This window comes from Gadus morhua, chromosome 12, assembly GCF_902167405.1.
Source record: "Gadus morhua chromosome 12, gadMor3.0, whole genome shotgun sequence".
NCBI classification, from domain to species: domain Eukaryota; kingdom Metazoa; phylum Chordata; class Actinopteri; order Gadiformes; family Gadidae; genus Gadus; species Gadus morhua.
The window spans coordinates 5,019,863-5,037,160 of NC_044059.1; the positions used below are offsets into that span (position 1 = coordinate 5,019,863).

Genomic DNA, 17,298 nt, shown 5'->3' on the forward strand with positions numbered 1-17,298 from the left:
ACATGAATGGGTTAATGTTGGGCAATATGGTAAAGCGCTTTGAGTGGCCACTTTTTAGGCTATTTACACACCAGTTTTACAGTTAGGCTTGTTTCTCTGTGGCCCACACTGTTTGTCTCTCTGTGTCTGAGTCGGGCATTAGCGACAGAGCGAGAAAGCGGGAGGGAGAGAGAGAGAGAGCCAGTGGGAGGGAGGGAAGAGCGAGAGACGGGCATTAATGACAGAGAGAGGGAGAGAAGAGAGTACTATTGATCTAAGGCAGTTCATTTTGTGCTGTCCCTGGTGACTGCTGTGGGGGAAATGGCCAGTTTGTCTTCTGTCATGCTAGCTTCACAGTTAAACACTGTGGGTGAGGGGGGGGGGGGGGGGGGGACTCTCATCCCAACCCCCAAGGAGGCACACGTTGTCACGGCGACGTGTAGGGTCCCGTGGGTGCTCCACCCTCGGGCTGCACCCTGTAAACGATGTTTTAACAGACGGGTTAATTAACACCCCCCCTAAATAAATACCCATGGTCAACTGTGTGTGTGTGTGTGTGTGTGTGTGTGTGTGTGTGTGTGTGTGTGTGTGTGTGTGTGTGTGTGTGTGTGTGTGTGTGTGTGTGTGTGTGTGTGTGTGTGTGTGTGTGTGTGTGTGTGTGTGTGTGCGCGCGCGCGCGCGTGTGTTTTTGAGTGTGTGAATACATGAATGTACATGTTTTTGGTGTGGTGTGTTCGTGAGAGAGTGTGTGTGTTTGTGTGTATGGGGAGGGAGGAACGCATCTGTTTATGTGTGTGTCTGTGTGGATCCATTTACGTGTGTGTGCATCCGTGTGTGTGAGTGCATCCGTGTGTGTGTTTGACTGTGTGCATCGGGCTGTGTGTGTGTGTGTGCGCAGGTTAATAGTGTGTAGGCTTGCCTGAAGGAGGTGAAATTGATCATTTGTCGTTTACTGTCCCTGCTCCCCTGCGACGTGCTGTGGGAAGTGGTTAATTTGTCTCCTGTCCCCACCGTGTGTGTGTGTGTGTGTGTGTGTGTGTGTGTGTGTGTGTGTGTGTGTGTGTGTGTGTGTGTGTGTGTGTGTGTGTGTGTACATGTTTACCCCGTGTGTGGTCAATTTGTCACCTGTCTCTTGACATGGGGTTGAGGAGGTGTGTGTGTGTGTGTGTGTGTGTGTGTGTTGGGGCAGGGGTTGTTAGCTGTTAAATACCCTCACTCTGTCTCCGTGGCAACGCACGCTGATATCATTGATCCTGTTGTTGGGTGACAGTAATGCAGGAGTGATTGGCAAACGGGCGTCATTAACAAGTGGGGCTCCACTGTTGTAGATAAAGCAGCGGAGGTAATGGGAAGGCCTTGTGATGCCAGCCCAGACCAGACATGCTGCGGAGAGACCAGCCCTAGGTCCTACAGGATAAACAGAAGCTGGGTGGTCGGCTCCCAGCCTTAAGGAACTGGGTTTGATACCCAGCCCTCCTGTGGTCACCCTAGAGAAAGATGCCTTTCACCTTTGCTTTGGATTAAAAGTGTCTACTAATCACTCAATGTTAAAATAGTCAATGTATTCAAAAACAAAACATAAGGCTAGACATTTATTCACATCATAAATGGCTACATTAATGTGTCTCACATACATGAATGTCACATTCTAATTCCGATATTTTCATTTTGATGCCACTAACCCCAGTGTCTCTCTGTTTTAGTTTTTGCAGCTTCTCTGTCTCACAGTGTAGGATACGGTATAAAAATAGATTCTCACTCACTCACTCACTCACTCACTCACTCACTCACTCACTCACTCACTCACTCACTCACTCACTCACTCACTCACTCACTCACTCACTCACTCACTCACTCACTCACTCACTCACTCACTCACTCACTCACTCACTCACTCACTCACTCACTCTGTCTCTCACTCACTCACTCTGTCTCTCACTCACTCTGTCTCTCTCTCTCTCTCTCTCTCTCTCTCTCTCTCACTCTGTCTCACTGCCTCTGTCTCCCTGTCTGTTCTTCTGTCTCTCACTCTTGTTGTTACTTATGCTGGGGGAGCTATTTTAGTGTCTCACACATGGGAATCTGGTTTGCATAACCAAGGCTTCGACTGTGGTGTTAAGTTGATTCCTGTTCATTGGTTTATCTTGCCAATGGGATTCACAAACAGATCTCTCTTGTCTGTAGCTCATCTCTTCTCATCTTCATCCGCTTATCCGGGGTCGGGTCGCGGGGGGAGCAGCTCAAGCAGGGGGCCCCAGACTTCCCTTTCCCGGGCCACATTGACCAGCTCTGACGGGGGGATCCCGAGGCGTTCCCAGGCCAGTGTAGAGATATAATCTCTCCACCTAGTCCTGGGTCTTCCCCGAGGTCTCCCCCCCACTGGACGTGCCTGAAACGTCCAGTGTAGAAAAAAGTTTTTCTACAATGGCTTGGCCCACATCCTGCTCTTTGTTTGTTTTAAGTATTCTCAGTCAGTTTTCTTTGATTTTTGGCTGTATTTTTGATTTTGATCTATGCTTTAATAAGCAAATCTCCTCCGTCGTGAAGAACAGCTTCTACCAGCTCAGAATCATCTCTAAAATAAAGCACTCCCTATCATACCACAATCTGGAAATAGTCATCCATGCTTTCATAACATCACGGCTGGATTACTGTAACTCCCTCTACCTTGGTCTCCCTCAGTCCCTCATATCACGCCTCCAAATAGTCCAAAATGCAGCAGCAAGGCTGTTGACTGGGTCAAAAAAGTGGGAGCATATCACTCCCGTTCTTGCTTCCCTTCACTGGCTGCCAGTACAACAAAGGATCATTTTCAAGACTGTTCTTATGGTGTTCAAAGCCATCAATGGTCAGGACCCATCATACATACCAGACTGAAACAAAAAGGTGACCGGGCCTTCGCTGTAGCTGCTCCGCGCTTGTGGAACCAACTGCCACCCAACATACGTGATGCCCCCTCCATTTATGCCTTTAAATCAAGGCTCAAAACCCATCTGTACAACCTTGCCTTCCCTCCCCATTAACTATCTGACCTCTGCACTATTGCCTTTGTTGTGTGTGGATGTCCGGTTTCATGTCTTTTAGTTGTATTTTATTCTATTGTTATTTTGCCTTCATCTTTGCCTGCTGAATGCACTATGTACAGCACTTTGGTCAGTGCAAACTGTTTTAAATGTGCTTTTATAAATACATTTTACTTACTTACTTTTTACTGAAACACCTCCCAAGGGAGGCGCCCAGTGGGCATCCTTACAAGATGCCCGAACCACCTCAGCTGACTCCTTTCTAAGTAAAGGAGCATGTCTGTAGCATTTATATAAATAAATGTATAGGTGGAGGGATTTATATATTGCTACTATTTATTATGTAGTCAATTAGCAGAGGCTTTTATCCAAAGCGACTCACTGTGAATTGAAGGAAATAGGTTGTATGTGTTCATTTGAAGAGCAGTTCGGTACCATCAAGATGTGTTCCTTAACTTTCACACCGTGCCCCCCTAGCCCTTACCAATCTGTGATGTCATCCACGCGGGCCAATACATACATGTACAGGTGTATTAACATCTGCGTAAATGGCCTGAAGTGTTGCTGACATCACTGCGTTGAGACGGCGGCTTTGCGCCGCGATCCCGCCGCGCTACGCGCTGACTTTGAGCGACCTTGGCCGCTACATCTGCCTCCGTCAGGAGGCAGCGGCCCTCTCCAAGCAGATGCCCACTTCCTCCTAGGCTCCCTCAGCATTTTATCAGGCTGGTGGTGCCAGCTCCGCCCCCCTGACCCAAAGGGACCAATTAGATGCTGGCAGCTGTACCCACTCTGCCCCTGTGGGAAACCAGAGAGGGATGATTGGGTGTGTTGGCTGATGGGTGAAGGTGGTGGGACCCAAGGAGAACTGTTGGGTCTGGTGATACTATGAGGACTGGGTTAAGAGCAGTGCATCATGGGATTCATCTCCAGAAGATGGGTCTAATTTAGTTCCGCCACTCTGTAGACATGGGGAACAGGAAAGGGGGGCGGAGGAGGGATGGGGAGCAGTTGAGAGAAGTGAAGGAGGAGGAGGGGAAAAGGTGAGAGCTGTGATTGAAGAGATGGAAGCGGCTTGGGGGGGCGTGGGGGGAGAGTCAGTGTGGGCTTGTCTTTTCAAGGGTTTGAAAGGGGAGAGGAGCAGCCACCCTCCACCCAACCCCCCTCTTCCCCGCACCAAATTAGCCAAGCGAGCCGACAAGGAGCATGACTCTCCCCTCGTCGCGCCTTCAACCTTCCCCCCCCCCCCCCCCTCCTCCCACCACCCCCAATACCCCTACTATATCGTTCCTGACCCCCCCCCACCTGTGACCTCTGAACCCCCTTAACCTCACCCCATGTAAATGTGGTTCTGTGTTTACGGAAAGTGGAGGAAGGAGTGAGTGGTCAGACAGATGGTCAAAGGTCTCCTCCTGTACAGCGCTATGCGCTCGTGTGGACATACAACCCCCTGGCTGTAATGTTATCGGGCTATTTTCCTGACCCTATTCTGTCCACATTATCTATGTATAGTTTATTTTTATGCGCGTGTGATTCTTATAGAGGCCTGGCATTTGAAAAGAGTACAGAAACACTGAATATAGTCCCCTCCCTCTTCTTCTCAGTTCTCCCTTCCCATTCCTCACACCCTGCCGGTGTCTCTTCTCCTTCCCCTTCATCCTTTCTCCTTCCACTCTTCTCTTCTGCCCCATCTCCTCTCTGTTCTTCTCTCTCCCCCACTTTCCCCCTCTTGTTTAATTCCCGGCTTCTCTTCTCCTCCATTTATTCTCATTCCTCCGTTGTCCTCTTCCCTCTCCTCTTCCCCTCATGTCCTCCGCCCTTTTCCCTATCCCAGTCTCTCCTCTCCCATCCCGCCTCTCTTGTCCTCTTGTTTTCTCTCCGCTTTACTTATCTTCTGTTTCTAATTCTTCCCCTCTCTTCCTCTCCCCTCTCCTCCTTTTAACGCTCTGACTTATTCATGGTGCTCGCCTGTCTCCCGTCGGGGCTGTAAGTCACCCCCATGTCTCTCACTCAGCGCCCCCCACCCCCCCACCCCCCCTTGGCCCCCCGGACACGCCACCCCCCCGGCACCCCTCTGCTCCCCCCCCCCCCGGCCCAGAGTCACGCCTTGGGCTCAATCACTCACTGGGTCCAGAGAATCTTCAGCATGATGGATGTGGAGCGAGCTGTACTTCTGTACCAGGCCAGCAAATGCTACCAAACCCTCAACAGGGACCCATGGAGAGAGGCAGAGATTGTTGGGGGGGGGAAGAGAGAGAGAGAGAGAGAGAGAGAGAGAGAGAGAGAGAGAGAGAGAGAGAGAGAGAGAGAGAGAGAGAGAGAGAGAGAGAGAGAGAGAGAGAGAGAGAGAGAGAGAGAGAGAGAGAGAGAGAGAGAGAGAGAGAGAGAGAGAGAGAGGGAAACTTGTAGATAGAGTTTGAGGGAGGGAGACAGGAAAGTCGTGCAGAGCGTGTTTCTCCATGTGTGTTTGTATGTGTGAGTGGTGATGGACACATCATCAGGTCCAGCGTATGTCTCCAATCCGTCACTCATTATGGTGAAATAAACACTCGGCCCAACATACGTCTGCCCTAGTACACCTGCTCCTCAGCTACCCTAACCTCAACACGTCCCCCCCCCCCTCCCCCTTTCACACACTCACCAACCCACAATCCTCCTTCCCACTTTCTCCTTTCCACGCACACACTCACATGCACGCACCCACGCACATGCACGCACCCACGCACATGCACACACACACGCACACACACTTTTGCTCACCGACGCAATCACACACACCCCTCTTGTTTTGTCTCGTGGGGACCGCCTGGACGCTCTGGGGTCCTGACATGGATCAGTAGGGGCAGGGTTCAGGTCCCCTGGTGAAACCCTGCTACGCCCTTCAAGGATCCAAACACTTAACCTTCCGGGGCCTCCCTTTCACACTCAGAAAATGGTTATTTGCTTGGCACGTGTGCGTGTGCGTCCGAACACACACACACACACACACACACACACACACACACACACACACACACACACACACACACACACACACACACACGGTAATGGACTGGCCCCTAGGCTCTTTGTGTTTAAGTGGCTAATGGCAGGGGGTGACTGACGGCCACAGTCATGTCTTTGACGACAGAACACCGGACAGATTGTGACAGTCGTCCTGGGACAGATAGGGAAATGGTTTTGTGCGTAGCGTGGGCCTTGCCCCTGGACGCTAGGCTGTGTTGGTGACGCTGTCAGGTCTCCTGGAGTTGAGGGTCAGGCTGGATGTTTACGTCCGCTCCGAGGGGCCGTATGTAAAGAGCATTAAGATTAAATTATCGATCACAGGTGTCCCAACTGGGTGGGGCCGGGTTTAACTGATGAGTGACTGCAGCAGGAGATTCACACTCGATCAGTTCCCAGGGTTGAGCCTACTCCTTGTAGGCTACAGATCGTTGGAGAAAAGGTCAACATACATACATACAACGTACATTATATTTTACTGAAATGTTAGTTCAATTTGTTATGTTATCTGTATTATTTTCTTACATTATTTTTGGAATAATTAATTTATGTGGAAGACATAATCCTATTAATATGATTGATTTTTATGAGATGCCTTATTATTATGTTACCACATTCTGTGTGTCTGTGTGGTGTGTGTGTTTGTTAGTGTGTGTGTGTGTGTGTGTGTGTGTGTGTGTGTGTGTGTGTGTGTGTGTGTGTGTGTGTGTGTGTGTGTGTGTCTGTGTGTGTGTGTGTGTGTGTGTGTGTGTGTAAATTAGAATGAGGGAGGCCGGCCCCTCTCTGGTCAGCCCGAAGGGCCCCTGGGCCCGGGTCAGCCAGTGTGTGTTACAGCTGATGGCTCCGTGGCGATGATGGACGAGACCAGTGGCCAGTAGCTAACCCCCCCAAACCCTCCAGCCCCACAGAGAACCCTAGAATGCCGCACTCCTGAAACACACACCCTCGGACCCTGATATCACCACTGAAGCGCTCAGACACACGAGAGGCAGCGGAGGCATGGAACATGTAGCTGCCATGCAGTAGGCATGTAGCATATAGCGGGCATGTAGCCTATAGCGTGCATGTAGCCTATAGCGTGCATGGCCCAACCTGGCATGTAGCTGGCATGTAGCTTGTTGCGGTTATGTAGCCTGTGGCTAGCATGTAGCATGGAACACCGCCTCCCTATTGCCATCGCCTCCTGGTGCAAAGATCTACAAATATCTGATCCGAAATATCGCTTGCTTTTCTCAAGAATGCATCTTAAGATCTTTAGTTGACTTAAAAAATAGCCTCGGCACACAACCAATCACACCTCCCATCCCATCAACACACACACACACCCATGTGCATATATGCGGGCGTACTTTACGAGTGTGGTATGTGGTAACTCTCTACCCCTAGAACGGGGGGACACACGACGTGACAGACAACCCCAGCCTCCAGCTGGTCTGTCGGGAAGCAAGGGTGGAGTCACACAACCAGGGGGGGTCTTGACGTTTGGTGTTGGCATCGGTGTGGTGGTGGTGGTGGATGGGAGGGTGGGGTGGGTAGGGGACGTCACCATGCGGGGATTCCTTGTTGTGTTGTCAGGAGTGATGTTCGCTGGTGGAACAGAGGCGGGGGTCCCGGAGCGCTGGAGCTGGGGGAATCAGAGGATCCCCCCCCCCCCCAGGGGAGACGGCAAACACGGGCATGGCAGCATGAACAGACCCCCCATCTACATCAATAATACGATTAATGATCCGTTGGAAGTGTGTGTGTGTGTGTGTGTGTGTGTGTGTGTGTGTGTGTGTGTGTGTGTGTGTGTGTGTGTGTGTGTGTGTGTGTGTGTGTGTGTGTGTGTGTGTGTGTGTGTGTGTGTGCGCGAACAAGACTGCTGTTCTGCAGAATTAGCCGTCAGGTACAGAGCATGATAGAGAGACAGACAGAGAGAGAGAGGGGGGGAGGGAGATCGGGGGAAATCACTGCGGGAGAAACAGCAGATACACGTTGCCACGCAATGACACTTTTGATAATCCCCAAGGGGAGGAATGCGGGAGGCGGGAGGGGGATGGCTCTCTCTGAATGGACCTGTCACAGACCCAGCCAGGGTCCCGGATCTCGACCCCCCCCCCCCTCCCGAAACCACACCACAACCCAGCTCCTTGGGTTGGCAGACGACTCTTTGGTCTCTGCGTGTGTGTGTGTGTGTGTGTCTTTACGTTCTTGTAGCGGTACTGGGACTTAACACCCTCCCCAGATCCACTTAGAGCCTGGTACATCTGTCTTGTTGCGCTGCTTAATACGGCCTGCGTGTGATTCATTAAGAGAGGGAGGCACTTCGTTTATCTTTACAGAGGAGAGGGGGGGAGGAGGGGGCAGGAACTGTCAGATGAGTCGCTATGGGAAGTTTGGTGGATGTGTGGATGTGTGTCTGGTAAAGAATGAAATAGAGGAACAGACTGAGGTCGCTTCATAAATCACAGTCATAATTCTGTGGCACCAGACGACTAGAGAGCAGACCAACTCATTGAATCAAACTATCAGTTTTAATATTCTCTTGTGTTGGCAATGCAAACCTTTTGTTTCTTAGTCCAATTAACTTCATTAAGAGACAGAGAGAGGAAGAATTAATTAGAGGGATATATAGTGAGAGAGAGAGGGAGAGACTCCAACTTCAAAACAGAGATAGAAAAAGGATAGACAGAGAGACGGAGAGAAAAAGACAGACTAAAAGAGAGAGAAAGAGAGAGAAGAGGGAGACTAAAAGAGAGTGGAGTGGCGAGGGAAAGGGGAGAGGAGACGGAGGGACATTGGGACACTGGGTCAGTATGAAGTAGCGGTAGGGGCGGCGACTACAGAGTTGTGACACATGGTGGATGACAGACAGGTGGAGAGGGAGGTGGTGTTTGGTTCTGGGGTCTTCATGGGCGCCTTCAGGTAGCTGCTCCTGCTGCCCAGCCCGACACCCCATCCGTCACCACTCTATTAGCACATGATTGAGACCCTGTGTGTGTGTGTGTGTGTGTGTGTGTGTGTGTGTGTGTGTGTGTGTGTGTGTGTGTGTGTGTGTGTGTGTGTGTGTGTGTGTGTGGTAAGATTGAGACCCCATCGCTTGTGGAGCCACTCAACCAACACAACCTGCTGTGGTTTACAATCAGTTCCACAGCCCCATCCATCCCCAGCTGACACACACAAGCACACACACACAATAAGACAGGCACACGCACTTACACACGCACACACAAAGACACTCTCACACATGCTGACACCCTCACACATTAACACAGACGCGTACACTGACTTTCTAACACACACACACGCATGTGTTCACATTAAAAACGGCTAAATCCTGCACAATCACGCGCAATAATACACCTAACACACACAAACTATCCCACACTCAAACACGTGCACCTTTAAACACAAAGCACACACTGGCAAACAAAAAGCACACAATGTAATTCACCTGCGCTCACACACACACAGGCCACACACCAGTAGCTTGATGGATGCCATTAAGCAGTAGCTAAGGTGGAACAGGTCTGTGACATGGGTGGGGTGGGGGGGGGCGGAGGTGTAGATACAGCAGGTGGTCTGGAACAAGTGCTTTGTCAGAGGTAGGGGGGTGGTGCTGGTGGAGGAGGGAGCGTGTACGAGGCAGACTTGAGGTGCTGTTGGTGCTGCTGGTGGAGGGGGGGTGCTGGTGTTTTCCTCGTCTCATTCGTCACCTGGCTGGACACCCAGATAGCTCTGAGAGAATACGGATGGCTGCTGGGAGACTGAGTGACTGCCACCGAGCCACTAATCCTGTACACGCACGCACACACGCATGCATACACACCAGCATCCTACCAATTCTCCCTTTGGCTCGTTCTCCCTCTATTTTGTTCTTCTCTCTTGTCTGCATCTCTTTGTCTCTCTCTCTCTCTCTCTCTCTCTCTCTCTCTCTCTCTCTCTCTCTCTCTCTCTCTCTCTCTCTCTCTCTCTCTCTCTCTCTCTCTCTCTCTCTCTCTCTCTCTCTCTCTCTCTCTCTCTCTCTCTCTCTCTCTCTCTCTCTCTTCCCCCCCCCCCCCCTCTGTCTTTATGTCTGTGCCTGTGTTCGGCCACCACATACTATTATAATCACTCTCAGTGAGCAAGCATGTTTTCATCTGCCACTGTGTGTGTTAGACATATTGGTGTGCACATCCCTGTGTGTTTTTCCTTGCCCTGCGTATATGTTGGTCTGTGTGTGCCTGCGTGTGAGAAAGGAGAATGTGTGTGTGTGTGTGTGTGTGTGTGTGTGTGTGTGTGTGTGTGTGTGTGTGTGTGTGTGTGTGTGTGTGTGTGTGTGTGTGTGTGTGTGTGTGTGTGTGTGTGTGTGTTTGTTGGCGTGTCTCCAGCTTCCTGTGATTTGTTCATCGGTAAATGTTTGTCTGAGATGAATTCTCCAGCTGATCCGAAGCTGCGTCTTCCTTGCTGATAAATGAAACAAACACACCCTGGGGAGCGAAACAGAGGGGGTGGCGAGAGAGGGGGAGAGGGAGAGAGATGGAGTGTATAATGGTACAGAAGGAAATGGAATCATTTTATTGTCTGCCAATGTACCGTCCTCTCTCATGCTTTGCTACATGATGCTAATTAAAATGGCAGCAATCACAACAGTTGGCAATTACACACTTTCTGATTCCTTCTTTCTTTTACACCCCTTCTTTATTTCTTTCTTTCGCCCATTCTTTACTTGAGCCATTTTTTTCTCTGCTTTCATTCATTCACTTTGTTTTGTTTTGCACTTTCAAACATCTTTGGAAGTCAGAAGTTAGTCGAACTTAAAGTATCAAACAGTTATATGACACACGATTAAATACACACTGTTTTAATTGATATCACTGTGGATGATGCTGGCATGAGCTGTTATTGTTTGAATTTTTTTTGCTAGCTTAGATAACTCGGTACAGTCCTCCAAAACTTATCCGGGTTCCGCCCATGGGACCGCCATTCGTTAGCGGCAGAGCGTTATCCGTTAGCCGCATAGCGCTATCCTTCAGCTGCGGAGCGTTGGTGTGTGTCGGTATCTCAGAACCGCCGTCGTAAAACAACATGATGAATATGAGAACGGAAAATAAAAGGGTTTGTGCTAGTTGTTTTTTTTTCGACGAGCGCCCCAACGATGGATCTGTGGAGGGACTTAACGAATGGGAGTAGAGGAGAGGCAGGGAGGGAGGGAGATAGAGGGAGATAGAGGGAGAGGGAGGAAGGGAGGGTCGTGGAAGAGAGAGGAGACATAGAGAAAGAGATGATTTATTAGACTCATAAAAATTCTGCCTTTGTTATTCGCTCTCATTTTTACATGTGCGGCTTATTAAAAGAGTAGACCTGCCAGAGTCCAACTGACAAACTCGCGCAGATGAGCGCACGTGCTCACGTGCACACCAGCGGGCTCGTTAATGACTGAGCGGAGCAGCATGCCTGCTGCTGTAATATGACACATGTCCAAGGAAAACAGGATGTTAGCCGGGGAAAAAGCATACCCGGGATCTCGAAATAGAAATGAAAAACAATTTCTGATTTAGGAGGAAATGAGATGGGTGATGTGGTGGAAAATAACCTAAACTTCAGATAAAAAAGTTTGGTTATGTTGTATTTATTTATTTTTTTCTTCAATTTCTCAGCAGTCGGATTGATCTTTGCTGGTAGTTCACGTTCACTGATTTTGTTTCCTATTGCAACCGTGTCCCCTGCAGGCCACACGCCTCCGTCCCCGTCCAGCCCCGCCTACCAGCGGGTGTTCCGGAGCCGCTACAAGATGGTGGCCCGTGTGGGCGTCGCCAACACACAGCACTACAGCCCCTCCCTGTCCTGGAGGACCAAGAGAATCCAGACTGCCAGGTAACACACACACCCACGCACGGGCGTACACACACATCCATTTACAAAACCCTACACAGTTTGACTTCCCTCATGAATTTGGCACTGTGTTTATTCAGCACAACTGTTATTTACAGAATTTGTAATGGAGTCTGACAACCAAAATTAATACAACAAAGCATAAATTATGCTCAACATATTAAAACATTTAAAATTCATATTGTTAAGGTCCAATACTAATGCAGTTTGAAAACAAAACAAAACAACCTGTGAAACCTTTTGATTTGAATCTGAAGCATATATTCCCGATCTTTCCCCGGAGCCATATATTTAACCAGGAAAATACGTGTTTGATGTGTTTCCACTGCGATGATCACTCATCGGTTGTTACGCGGTGTAGCGTACATATGAGTGTGTGGATAGAGGAAGGTTTGGGATTTATGCTGCTCACTCGCACACACCGAATAACCCCCAGAGAATGCAACATTTACACCTGCGTGATACCCAAATCCATTGACCTTAGCAACCTAAATAGGTGCATTCAACCTTAAAGATACCGCCCAGAAATTGCCAGAATCATGGGAGTACATAATAAAAAGAAAACTTAATGGGCCAAGATTCCGCCTGAACAGATCAGTTTCAGTCTGTGACGCAAGGTGTGTAGGGTTGGTTTTGAAGATTGTCTAGATGTATGATTGGTCTGAGCCATTCGCGGCACGGTAGGCAAGTACCGGTTACTTAAATTGGATTCGAGCAGCCACCAGTAGCCAGTGCAGGGTGCCTAGGTGCGATGTAGTGTGGGAGACTTGGATAGGTGGAAGACCAGGTGGGCTGCTGCATTCTGGATGCAGGCAGACCAGCCAGAAGGGAGGTGCAGTAGTCTAGACACACGATCCTGCAGCGTGGAGGTGATGCAAATAAAAATCTGCTTCTGGTCAACAAGGAATTGAGGGGGCTAGAATATTGTAGTGCATGCCAGCCGTCTAGGCACTTTCAATCAGAATAAAAGCATCTGCTCTATTACTAACTATTAAATATTCAATTGATGTTTATGGCTACTAACATACCAATGAATTCACAGTCATCATATCCCCATCCTGGATAAGCGCGTCCCACAAGCCTGCAGCGTAAGCCCGTAGCACTATCCCACAGCGTAAGCCCGTAGCACTAGCCCACAGCGTAAGCCCGTAGCACTAGCCCACAGCGTAAGCCCGTAACACTAGCCTGCAGCATTAGCCCGTAGCACTAGCCCACAGCATAAGCCCGTAACACTTGCCTGCAGCATTAGCCCGTAACACTAGCCCACAGCGTTAGCCCGTAGCACTAGCCTGCAGCTTTAGCCCATAGCACTAGCCCACAGCGTTAGCCTGTAGCACTAGCCTGCAGCTTTAGCCCGTAGCACTAGCCCACAGCGTTAGCCCATAGCACTAGCCCACAGCGGTAGCCCGCAACGTTAGCCCGCAGCGTTAGCCTGCAGCGTTAGCGCAAGCCAGATTGAGTACTATGTCGTAAAGGAATGTCACCGGCAGAATACATGGAATTAATAATTAATGTTTATGAGGAGGTCATCACCAGGCCGCAGGCGGGATTAGTTAATGGCATATTCATGGCATCATTGCCACATGGAAGACACTTTAATTATGATGATTATTAACCGAGGCATATTTTCTCTCCTTTATCGCAGTGTCTATGTACAGTATGTAGTTAACAGTCGTGAAAAATGACTGAACTGATTACCTGGGTTGGTTATGATTGTCTATCCTTTAGAATACGCACACACACACGCACACTTGCAAGCACCCACACACACTCTCACATAACAACCTTGATGTACATTAGACGGGCCCATGCGGTTAACACTTGTACACAGGTGCGTTGAACATCTGGCCAGCTGCTGTGTACAGATGTTTGCCGCATCCATATTCATTTATCTCCAGTAGACTTGTGCTTTTATTTTGAAGGATAGGCCGTTTGGCTTCCTATCCTGACATTTGGATTCTGGCGATGTAGCAAGTCAACCCACTCCTAGCCTGGCTTTCTTCTGCTCTGTGCTTATTCTGCAAATCAAACCATCACGTTTATCTAGAGATATATTGCAATACGTTCATCATGTCACGATTGTTCTCCTAAAAACATCCTCTGATTCGTCTCTGTGACCATTGTGCAGAATATAATCACACATTTTGCCCAAACCTAATTTTTTTTCTAACCACTGCCCCAAGGCGAAAGTATATCAAAGCCCTATTACCTTCAACGCTTACTTCCACCGGTAAAATGCACAAATGTGCTTGTTATACTTGTGTTAGTGGAATAGAGTGAGCTGGAGTCAGAGGTAGCAGAGTTGGAGTTCCTCCGCCAGCCGCCATTGTAACAGCAGGGAGGTGTGTTTCTGGTCCCAGCTCAACGGATAAGCAGGAGAGGGCTCTGACACTTCATACTGCGCAGGGTTCTGCACTCCCGGCACTTTTCACAAACGTACGTTTATTCCTCTTCAAGATTTTGGCTGTGTGTAACATGTGTGTGATAATCTTTGAGCGCACAATTGTGTATGTGTGTTACATTTTGTATGGCTGTGTGTTTAATGTTTGAATGTGTGTGTGGATCTATTGGTTCTATAGCTTCTATACTTTTCTTTTTGCACATGTGATCAATTTGTTTATATGTTGATTTTCTGTTTCTGTATCTTTTGTATCTGTTTGTGTGTGTCTGTGTCTGTGTGTGTGTTTGTGTTTCTGTGTGTGCTTCGCTGTCTATGCATGTGTGGGAAGCAGTGCTCATTTGTGTAATCCCGAGCTGAGAGACAGAGGAGAGGTCTCCGTCTCTCCTCTAGTGACTTATTACTATTCATTTAGCTGCTGCAGTAAATATTGATTCATCAAGGGATTTTCAATTTGAGGTCTGGACACGCTGTGAAATATGGCCCAGCCTGTCCGGGCCGGGCCAGGCCCAGGGGAGAGGGACATGTTGGCTCCCTGGAGAGGCTGGCAATATCCACCTCCACCCCTCCCCTCCTTCACTGCCTGACCCAACCCCTCTGCACATCTGGTCGACTGCAGCAGGCACCACGCGGCTGGTACCAGTCTGGTTCTTCTCCTCAGCATGCTAGTGGAAGGTCATGTTCTCCTCTCTGTGCTGCGCGATTCAGGTCTGCTCTAATATGGCCCCTAGAATCAGAGACGAACCACACTCACTGCTGTACATAACACCGGCAGCCATCAGCCCACCAGAGGCAGAAAACATAATGCTAGGCTCTTAGCCACGAGCCCAATCACTTGGAACAAGAAAGCTTTCTTGGTTTTGTTCCTTCCCTCCAGTCTTTGTTTGTTTGCATCTGTATTTATTTTATTTGCTTCGTTGTTTCTTTGGTTATTTCTTTCTTAAATTCTTTTGGTTTTTCTGTCTTTCTTTGTTTCTTTTTCTCTTTCATTCTGTCATGGCTAAATTTGAACAACATTAGCCTAGTGGGTCATTGGGGTGTTTGTGCGCTACGAGATGTCCACCCTTTACTCCGCCTTCCTAACCACTACTCTTACCACCCAAGCTTCCTACTCCCCGGTCCAGGACACCCATCGTATACCCATCATGCCGTGCGCTCCTGTGATGCCAGCGGTAATGGGCATTGTGGGTGATTGAGTGCCGTAGAGGGGTGGGGGGATCCGGGCGGGAGGAGAAAATGGCCGCCGTATTTCAGCCCACCGCCAGCGGAAAATAGATATAATCTCAACATTAACTCCATTAATAGTAGCAGCAGTTGAATTAAGAAAGCCGTAAAGCATGTGCGCTGGATGATGAATTACAGCCTGCCCCTCCCCTTCCTCCAGCCCTCCCTCCCCCCCTTCTCCCCTCCCCACCTCCTCACTCGGTTTCCCATCTCTGCCGGCTTTGCCCTTTCCGTTGCCCTCTTGTTGTCTACCTGCTTCGTGTCCTCTTCACCCTGTGCAATACACCTGAGTCCTGCCTCATCTCTTTTCATTGAGGTCAAAGTGTGACCCTCTCTAACTCGTTTTCTCTACTCCAACTCCCCCCCCCCCCCCCTACAATTCTTTATTTACCACTTTGGACGCCCCCCAAAGTACAAACTACTAGATGAAAAAAAAGGTCTGAAAATAATTCTGTAAAAAAACATGATGTTCAATGATTAATTAACTGTGAACTGTTAAACAATGATTAACCAAAAATGCTCAACGTTTACAAACACATAAACACCCACAGAGTCTAGTGGCGTACTCCGTCCGGGGTCCATGTTCAGGCCTTTATCTGGCCCCTTATTCGGCCCCGACGTACAGCCGTTATTTTGCCCTCATCTGGTTTAGTGCTCTAGTATTGATCACCGCAGAACGTAGAGGATGTGATAGACTGGGTAATAAAGTGAACCATTGCTCTCTCTCTCTCTCTTCTCTTAACCTCTCCTCTATTCTCACATCCGTTCCCTGATTCATCCCTTTCTCATGCACCCATTCATCCTTTCTTTCCCTCATCACTCCCTCTCTATTCCCCGCCACAGCGTTACGTGCGTCCCAACCGCCTCCCGCCTCTTCCCCCCCCCTGTCCTTTTTCCCTCTCCCGGTGTCTCTGTGTTGTTCCTCGAACAATCAAAATGTCCGCTCATTTCCACAGGGTTCTATTTTAGTGGGATGTGATTGCCGTGCGGCGCGTTATGGCGGTGCTTTAGTTCACTATAAGCGCAGCGCCCGGAGCAAGGCAGCCGCGCTCATTGGCGGAATTAGCCCGATGAGTGTTTTTGCTGTGCTCTGTTTCAAGGGTAACTGTTTCCCCAATATGAGCTTACTAATGCTTGGCTTGCAGACAAATAGACGAGAGCAGCATTATTCTGAGCAGCCGCGCGACCCTCCGAATCCTTCGCCGTCACCAAAACAAAAGTCAGATCGTTCATCAACGGCACGGGTAGTGCTGAGTTGCTCTCCCCTTCGTCTGTGCATCGCATGGTCAGAGCAGAGCCCACACACACACACACACACACACACACGCACACACACACGCACACACACACGCGCACAAGCACACGCACACGCACACACACACTGTGCTGACTGCTCACTAGGGACTTCCTGTAGACCCTGTTTGCAAGCTCCTCCATCTCCTTATTCAGTGTGGAGACATTGTCCTCGTTGCACTACCACCCACCAACCCACCCATCTTCATCAGTTTCTCTCCTTCTTCAACTTCAGTTTTGGCACGGGGACATTCTGTGCGCTTCATCCGGGGTTGAAAAGTCGTCGGCGGTACCCTGCTTACCAGTCTCTGACCTCTGCAGCTAACCAACTCAATTCAACCATGTAAAAAGGTATTTGATACACAAGTTAGGCTTTGTCTGTAAACTCTGACCTCAGGCAATTGAGGCCGTAGCTCAGAAGCCAGAGCAGGTTACCTGACAGCTGGAAGGTTGCTTGTTCGATCCCTCTGCATCTTCTGGAATTAGTTATTGTGCCCTTGAACAAGACCCTTAAACAATAACTAC

At 49.3% G+C, this 17,298-nt stretch overlaps 1 protein-coding gene across 1 annotated transcript in view; it reads left to right on the forward strand.

Moving 5' to 3' along the window:
* Nucleotides 1-17,298, forward strand: part of zc3h3 (zinc finger CCCH-type containing 3) — a 53,012-nt gene that overhangs the window by 16,532 nt on the left and 19,182 nt on the right. The window contains exon 4 of the mRNA XM_030372002.1: nt 11,696-11,840. Within this exon, the coding sequence (XP_030227862.1) occupies nt 11,696-11,840 (145 nt within the window). The remainder of the gene's footprint in view (nt 1-11,695; nt 11,841-17,298) is intronic.